Below are 9,631 nucleotides of genomic sequence, written 5' to 3'. Positions count from 1 at the left end.
TTTTGAAAATAAAATAAAATACCTAATAATTTATGTATTTTTATAGGTGAATAAGAAAATTGACTTTCTATATCATATATAATAAAAAAAAAAAAAAAAAAAAAAAAAAAAAAAATTAATGGCTAAATCGAACCAAAAAATTTTTACAATCAATTTAAGAAGCAAGAATTACACAAAAAAATAAAAAAATTCGAAAAAAGCAAAATTCGCTGATTTGGAAGATGCGTGCGCTTAAGACCAATTTTTTTTGAATTAATTGAAAATTAAAAAAAAAAAATAATTTAGTGTTTCAAATCAGCGCGTACGTTTCAGCTGGCAAAAATTGTGTGGTATACGTAAAGTGTAACCTTTATGTTACTTGTAGTTTGGTTTGGTTGACAAGCAAAAAAAAATTTTTTTTCATCGCCCTATATCTTGGTTTTTGATGAATAAGGAGCATTAGCAGAAATGGACTAAAGGTTTGAAATCGCTTTTACTGCAATGTTACCAAGTGTCATCCGGTTATTTTGCTGATGCTATAATTAAGCATCATTGCTCAAATTAATTTCAGACATTTCAGTATGATAAAAAGCCTTTTTTCCGTAGTTCCGAGCTTGCCCGCAGATGGCGTGAGTGCTATGTGGGTTTTCCCAACGCAGCCAAAGTAGCTTTGTAGCTTTATGACAAATCATAGCAATTTCGATGTATGTGTACAAACTTTCATGTATACGATATCCCGCAATGCGTTAAATTTCAATTACTATGCTATCTCTGCACGAAAATATTTCGTCGTGTTATTTAGTGAATGTATATTAGTATAAAGAATTTTATGAAATATTTACTAAATTTTAATTTTAAAGGTTTGACTCAATTTGATACATTTGATATCTCACTGATATGTTTTATTACATTTAGGTAATTTAAAATAAAATAATTTCATGAAACGCTGATAGCATAATCATCCTCTATGTATTTAGAAAGTTATTTAATTCCTTCATGATCGTCATCAAAAGCAGTAAGATGTATAGGAATCGAAATTCAGAGGTAAGTTATTGGCAGTTATTGATTAATAAACATTTTAACTGTATAGTTCACTCAAGGATAACTTTTATGAGGTGGTCTTTTAATATTTTTGTATTAAAGTGTAAAAATATCTGTAATGTCACAAGTTATACAACAGTTATTTTTCTGCAAAGTAATTACGTCCGTTAAATTAATAATAATAATGATAATTACAATAACAATACTAAAAATACAAAATACAGTCATTTTTTCATGATGCGTAGCTAACATTCTCAAGTGTTAATAGAGTACTATCACGGTAAATATTATACAATTGTACGAATGGGTTAGCTACGATCATTTATTTGCACAGGACGTACTTGAGATTGGTATAAGTAACTTTGATTTATAACATAAACAACCTTTTTCAAGTCATCAATTCTTTACTGGTTTTCGATGAACAAAAACTAATTTTACCAATTGTAAGTTAGATTTATTTTCTGGTTAATATTTGATACCGAGGAAAAAGAGGAATATGGTTGAAAAAAGAGAAAAGTACCAGTTAAAAGTGAAGGTTATTTGTTGTAGTATAAAGGTTATTTGTTTTGCGGAAATGAGAAAATTTCAAAAGCTCAGCAATAAGAAACCTTTTCTTTTTTGAGAATGGGCTCAAACAATTTGCTGTGTATGCCGTGGTCTAAAAAATATTTTTTAAAATTTATTTCGAGAATTTCACGTTGCGCCATCATACTGATGCAATCGGTTTTTATTTCCATTGGGGCACTATTGATTATTCAGAATTAATTAATTTATCGTTTTGCTTCATCTACCTAGATTGAGTAAAAAAGAAGATTGAAGGGAGTTCCATTTATCATTTTGTACTGATAACATTTTTTAACAACAGAACATACGTTTGTAGTAAATAGTAATGACAATAAGATAAGATTAAATTGGCACATATAATGCATTAATCGTGTATTTTCTCAAATTAATTATAAGAAGTAAACAGTTTTCAGCTAGAAAATATAGTCTATATAGTTAAAAACTTTTCTCAAATTGTGTAACAAGTCCCCAGTGGAAATTTGAAAACGTAACAAAATGTAAGAAAAAAGTAAACATGTGTAATAATATGCCGGAACCAGCAAGAAAATGTAAGAAAATGTAAGGAACTGTAATATTCTCATGGATTTCGAACGTTTCTATACATATTTTATTATGTTGTGTTACGTTTTTTTACATTTTTTTACGTTGTGATATGATTTACCACATACTATTACACTAATAATTTTTCATAATAATTGCTCAATTTTTTTTCATGTAAGGCACATTTTATTCGAAATCGTAAGGAAATGTGTCTAAAAGTTATCAATGATTACGGAATATAAAAAGAGTGTAACAAACTGCAAAATACTGTAAGCTGTTATAAAATATTACAGATGACAACGCTTCCTTGCAGTTTTTTAGATTTTCCTACAGTTGCTTTTTCACGAGATTCAAGTGTCTTTTTAGAATTATAATGAAATGCAACGAGTCACAAGATAATGTGTTGGGTCGTAGCAGACTATAATAAAACATAACAAAACGTAACAAACTGTAACTGTGGTCCGAAATCCTACCAAACGTTACATTTTATCACAGAAAGTTACGGTTTGCTACGTTTTTTTACATTAATTTTTTCCGTTGGGCGTCTTTCATTTATTTAAGGGGTATTTCTTATTTGTGGTGTTATAAGACAAAATTAGAAGTTTTTATTTGATTAAGTTACTTTTATTTATATGTAAAATAGTGATTCTATTTAAAAATTTATTAGAGCAGTTGCAAGTAAAAATAAAGATGTACATAAGAAAACAAAGATTCGTTTTTCGTTGTTTGTCCTGAGAGTCAGTTTATTGCTTTAGTAACTATATTAATTTTGTATAAATTTTATTAAAATAGTTTTTTTATCATGCCGTTTTGCTTTCGGGGTTTTCTGTACAGATGCAAGCATAGAACTACTGGCTTAAGTGTTAGAGCGCTTGCCTTCTGCCTTAAGGGCTCGGGTTCGAGACCCCGCTTTATCACGTTTTCGGGGGTATCTCTGGCTTTTTCCACAGAGATGATAGGCTAGACAGTGAGGAGTTGTGAGTGTATTTTTCGGGTACAGGCGATTTTATTGTTGGAATCGCTTTGTTTTGGGGTGAAGTTGAACCCCTAAGTTTGCGCCAAAATTTTTGGTGTGCTTCATTTTATAAATAACAATTAGTTACGAAAAAAAGTGTTTTTACTCTATTTTCTATAATATCTCCGTTGCTCTTAACTCTTAGTACAGCACATGCATCAAGAAAATTGTTCCTTCTAAAATTTTATTAAAAAATGAGCAATGATAGAGGTCGCTTACTGCAATTGTTAACCAGCAAATAGTGTCATAAGTTAGAACAATCTTTTTTTTTCACTATTTTTTTAATAAAAAGTGATTGCACCTTGATGGCTAAAAATTTTTTTAAATGATGTTTATGTTGAGCCAAACATGCTTAAATAATTTTAGCGTCATTGGTCAACTATTTATCCAGTTATGAACGATAACATTTTTTTTTTCCTTAATTGAAAATTGCATCATTTTTTCCACAAACGGGTTTTACTGGTCAGACCAAGCCAAAAAAATCATTAAACTATTCAACTTGAGTATCCCATAGAAATATTTAATAAAAACTGATTTTTACAGATTTTATGATGGTTTTTTGAAGCGAAGCTTCTTATGGGGCGTTCTAGAGCTGTGAGTGAGCTGGCAAAAAGTGACAGATTTAAAACGACCGACAAGCTTCCTCCACTTCGCTCAGTATCGCAATAGCGGGACATGTATATACATATATATAGCTGCTGCTACTGCTGCTGCTGCTGCTGTCGTATTCGAAGTTGGTCGTACGAGCTCGGAAGCAATCGAGTTTTGCCGTCTCGAAGGCTTTCTCTGATCTCTCACCGACTTCGTAGTTCGTATTCGTCTTACTACGTCGTACTGTATACTTATGCGGCTGTATGTTCCATGTACATTGTTTACGTGTGTGTGTGTGTGTGTGTGTGTGTGCGTGTGCGCGCGCGCGTGCAGTGAACACACACACACTTTGATAAATTTCAATTAAGATTAATTACAGATCCGCAGATTTCTACAACACGATTAGGGACAACTATTGATGCAATTTTTGCAATACTTCTAGATAATATTAAATCGATAGTATACGCATCATATTTCAGTTATCAAAAACCGATATTGTTATTTTTAAATTAAATGATCATACATATATGTGTTCAACTATAGTTAAAACCAGTCAAGTTCCAAAATTAAGTTCAAGATCCAAAATGCGGATCAAAAAAGAGCCTAAGTACTCTGAACAGTGCCAAACGTACTCTGTAGTTTTTTTTACAATACTAACACAAAAATTTTATTGTTTATCAATTGATGTTGGAATGTATATTCATACCGATTGTGTTTATACTTTGTATATACCGCCATACTCTATCCGAATAAATACTATTATTTTAACTATATTCATTTTGTTCATTTTTTTCAATTTTACTTTTTTTTTGTCTGATTATTTATTTACTTTCAGCAAACAATGTATACTTCCATATTTGACATTAAATTGTTGCATATTTTCCCAGAAATATATGTGTGTAGGAGTGTGTGGGTGGGTTAGTGTGTGGGCGCTCTCGTATGCTTTGGTATGTATATGTATGTGTGTATCTACAGACATTATTGGTACAATTAATGTAGGATAATGTTTCGCTGCCACATATATGAGGCAGCTTCGCTTCTGTTAAGGGTCCCGAGATCCGTCACGCTTGGATTAAAAAATGCACTTTTCGGGCACAGACGATTTTATTCGAATTGCTTTGGTTTAAGATGTACCTTTTTTTTCTAAGAATCGGCTCGAAAAATTTGCTATACATGCCCTAGACATGAAAAATAGAGAAATTTTTATACCCCCCCCCCCAAAAAAAACCAAATGAATAAGAGAATTTATGTGGGTAATGAAGAAGCCAAAATATTGCTGGTTTTGTAAGTGCGCACGATTTAAAGCACTCGAATTCACTTCTGCAGTGGCAGCTGGTTTTTTCCCTCACTCCGCTGCCACAGATGATTTGGTGCGCTGAGCTTGATCAACTTCGACAACTGTTATTTAATACTATTTTATACAATGTCGATACGGTATATTTTTTTGATAAAAATAAGAGTATTTAACTTTAACTCCTTTAAATTTAAGCAGTGCGACGTCTATTACGTTCATACTTTTTTTTTAAAGAAAAAAAAAAAAAAAAAAAAAAAAAAAAAAAAAAAAATTATCTTGGCTCCTGTGCCGGTAAGGAACACCTTTTTTAAAAAAAAAAAATTGTAAAAAAAATACCAGCTTTACAGCTGTGCTAACTAGAATTATCACTATGAATTTTATAAAGAGTTACACAATTCCATACGTCTGTCAAAAACTAGCATTACTAAAGTTTTCACGTCCCCACCGTCTAGCCTATATCTCAAGAAAGTGGTAGCGTTAATGCTACGGTGCGAGACTTTCTGATCTTATCACTAATCGGAGCGACCCACTGCGGCCAGCCGTCGAACCAGGCGCACATTTTTCTAGAGTGCGAGAGTCGTATCGAAGAACGTGTGCCTACGAAAAGAGGAGTGGATTCGCGTGGAAATGAGCATGTATACGCACATTTTAGGGATGCGTGGAAGGGGTTTACCGAATGTGCACCTACTAGAACAGGAGTGGAAATGTCGACTATAGCTATATAGCTGAGAACACAGCCAAAGCAAGCGACGACACGAGTTTCTCTCTCTTCTGTCTGTAACTAAGTATATGCTATTTAACTGACTCTTGATCTCGTTTTTGCTTCAATATTATCTATCAATCTTATTTAATTAAGTCGTGGAACTACATGCTTATAATCTTATGCACAGACTTTTAATTTCAAGACATTTGTTTTTTTTTTTTTTTTGTACTTTTAATACTTATTTTGAAGTCTAGTAGTATTTTTAAAAAATATCCAGATTTTTTTTAAGGACGGCAGCTCAGATATAACCAATAATTTTTTAGTCTTCCTTATAATTGTTATGAACTGTAGGATAAGCTTCGGAGGTTATTGGGTTATTGGTTTAGCTAAGATGACTAAGTTTCATGCCGCTTCTCGAATCATTTTGCATTCTTGGGATTGATTCCAACTGTCGGCAGACCTTTTATCTTAATTAAATTCATCATTCTGGTTTAATTTATTTTATTTATGTTTTATCTAAATTTACATATTATGTTATGAATACTCCAGTAAGAGTTCTATTATATAATTTGTTAAGTTGATACTTTTCATTGGCAAGGCCTTTTTGTTACTTTATAATAAAGAAATAATTATTTAGGATATTCATATTATTCATACATTTTGAAACTTCTGAGAAGTTATTAATGTCTTACTAATATATAAAGCAAGAACGCTAAAACCGTTGTAATCGCTAACCGCGAAAACTACTGAAACGATTTTGTTGAGATTTTGCACACTGATTCATGATATTTCCTACATAGTTATAGTCTAGTTTTTATCGTAAAAAATTTAATAACAATAGCAATAAATGAGCTCAAAGTTTTGAAAAAATACGCCAGCTTTTCACATTAGTTCAGTAAAATCCGCTAGGTGGCGTCGACATAAAATCGAGGCTACCTGCAACAGAATTAAATAAGTGTGGTCATAATGGGCCGGAGCGTCTCGAGAATGATGTAGTTGAGCTTTGAAAGTTCAACGAGCTGTATATAGAATGGTGATGACAGTCTTGCAGCTGGGTATCCTGGTTACGGACGACACTCTTATCCAAGGGGGAAGGGACCTAGGTGTCAATTCACCCTGAATCTCTGCAAGTGCGATCAAAAAAAAAAAAATTATTCCAACCGATGCCGTCTCTACCACAATACCAGGAGACATATCTAGCCAGAGCACAATCTGCACCAACTCTTCAGAGATGTGTGGCAGTCCCACCATCCCGCCTGGTACAGTCAGAGAATTTTTGGCTACAAATGTAAGCAAAGGAAAACAGCTCTGAGGGGCACGGGTAGCCATAACGGCTACCTTCTTGGTCGTCGCGTCCCCAACACGCTTACCCACATGCTCCCGTCTAACGATGAGCGGTTGGTTATCCGGGGGACGACCCGAGACGAGAATGACGAGATATTCTTTGGTCAGCGGCGTACCTCCTTCCATCACAGTCTCCGTAAATTGAAACTCCCAGGGTAAGAATCAAGCAACCCGTAGCCAGCTCTTCATCATCAGGAATAATAATAAAGAATAGCCTGGAAGTTTCACCACTGGCGCTTTTTAGGGCCATTATAAGTATTGGCGTTCCCTACTTAACCATCAATTTCATCGGTTCTTTTTAGGATCCACCTAAGTGTAAACTACCTTGCCAACAAATACATTTTTATTACCATTTTCGGAAGCGATTCGTCGACTAAAAGACTATATTACCTAAAGACGGGCACTATTACACCAAGTCAGCTATTCACTGGCAGACGTCACCTGCGGAGTTGTTCTTCGCAAGGCTGGAAAACAACCGGTGACCGACGACCCTATATTACCCTCTCGACTCTAAGCATTTAACCAGACATCACTGATCCTCTCCAAGGTCTGCGCTGGGCAAACCTATAACAGCTATGAAGGAAAAAAAAACTTGAGCCAACGGGACAGCCTCCACTGGACAAGTATCACTAACCAATCTCCCCATCTAAGATCACCAAAACAACTGAATCTGCAAAATAAAAAAGGTGCACAAGTATCACTAACCAATCTCCCTATCTAAGATCACCAAAAAACTGAATCTGCAAAATAAAAAAGGTGCTTTAGACACCAACGTCTTTGACGTTATACCAGGAGACGTTGGGAAAGAGCACTACAACTAGTCCCAAAGCTTCGGACTTAGTAATTTTTCTCCCGAGTAGTCTGGGTTTTCAACATCAGGCCAGAGAAGATCACTTTGAGGTATCCAGGCAGTCACAATTGCTGTTAACTGCAGTCAAGAAAGAGTTAACTTAAGATGCTCACCGGTCTTTTTTAGGGCCATCGGACGTTGAACTACTTTGCCAACAAATATATTAGAACTTAACAAAGTTGACAGAAAACTGCTTTTAGGGGTCACAAAAATTTTAAGCATGCCAAAAGTCGTAAGAGAGTGAATTGGAAGAAAAACTTCAAATGTATCTAATAAATGCAATTTTGCTTAGGTGTCAAGAAACTAACGCAGAAAATTTATCGAGATTGAAACAGCAGCGTCAAAATCGACAACTAAAGAGTCCATTACGTGAGAGATAAGCTTTTCATTGTACCCTCACAGCAATCTCTGAAATCTTTAAAGATCCTACTTCAGATTTTTAAATAAGTGGAAAACGTTTTTGTGTTTTTGTGGCAATAAAAATGTAGGGTTTAAGGTCCAGGATTTTGTTGCTCTGGTAATAAAGTTGTGAGATATGAGAAAAAAAAATTTTTTTAATATAAATTTTTTGGGGGTTTAAAATCTCAACAGCTTTAAAAAATAGCCCTCTTTGTGAATCATACGGGAGAAACTGTAAATCAACGACTTCTTATGGCCACCGATTATTTTATGGCATAAAGAATGCACGGTACTTTTCAGCATAATTATAATTTTTCAATTTTCACACCTTATTATTTGACCAAATAAACTATATGGATTCCGAAAAAATACGTTTTTAATAAGAAGATTTTTTTTCTATGATGTGTCAGGAATATGTGTAAAATTTCTAATTGAAAACGTTTCACATTACATGTCAACACACTACGGTGTTTTATTTAGTAATTTTCGGGCGAAGCCGAGACGGGGGGCTGCTAGTCTAATATAAAAGAGAAAAAATCTGAAACTTACGCAAAACTCCTTAAACATTTACTTCCTGTCTTTTGTTGTAAAATTTTTTTAGATGTAAGAGCTGTACTTATTGTATTTATTAAATGTACCATGTTAATTTTAATTAATCAATATCGATTCTGGAACGAAGTGTTAATTATTGTAGATATCAAAATTTAATAGCTTTGTAAATTACGTAATAAAAATCTAAATCTATTCTCTAAGGTTATTCTCTTTTTAACGTGTTTTTCTAAAGAAGAGCTACTCAGTTAAACTTTATCATCGGTTTTAATTATAAAGTGAAATCATCAGCGTCTGTCTACTGCCAATTACTGGATATTCCTATTTTTATCAGTAAAAACATTCATTTACCAAAACAGAAAATAGTTTTGTAAAAATGTATAATAGTTTCCTCAATGAGGTACGTAAATCAGTTATAATTTTAGATTGCAAAAAGAATAACAAAACAGCATTTCGATCAATAAGCAAACAAAATCATTTGGCAAGTTTCTGAGGTATTAGGATTTTTTAAATACATCTTATTAATTTGTTATCAAAAAAAGGAAGCTTTGTAATTTATCTGGGTGATGCAGAATAATAAAGATTTTTTTTAATTAAAACAAGCGGTCAATAAAAGTTTACTTTTTTTGTTTTACAATCACCATTTTATAACTAAAATTAAAAATGTACTCTAAATCAACGTAATTAATGTAGCTGCTATACGTCAAAAATTTGTACAGCAATAGATAGAAAGTAAATGTTTAGGGAGTTTTGTGCTAATTT

At 33.1% G+C, this 9,631-nt stretch overlaps 1 protein-coding gene across 1 annotated transcript in view; it reads left to right on the top strand.

Moving 5' to 3' along the window:
- Positions 1-668: 668 nt before the first annotated feature.
- Positions 669-9,631, top strand: part of Adar (adenosine deaminase acting on RNA) — a 349,448-nt gene continuing 340,485 nt past the window's right edge. Inside the window, exon 1 of the mRNA XM_089597228.1 lies at positions 669-1,023. Coding sequence (XP_089453354.1) covers positions 976-1,023 — 48 coding nt within the window. The 5' untranslated portion in view covers positions 669-975. The remainder of the gene's footprint in view (positions 1,024-9,631) is intronic.

Source organism: Copidosoma floridanum, unplaced genomic scaffold, assembly GCF_036245765.1.
Source record: "Copidosoma floridanum isolate Cflo_tuat_1 unplaced genomic scaffold, Cflo_Japanese_pri ptg000031l, whole genome shotgun sequence".
Lineage (NCBI taxonomy): Eukaryota > Metazoa > Arthropoda > Insecta > Hymenoptera > Encyrtidae > Copidosoma > Copidosoma floridanum.
This window is presented reverse-complemented; position numbering and strand designations above follow the sequence as displayed.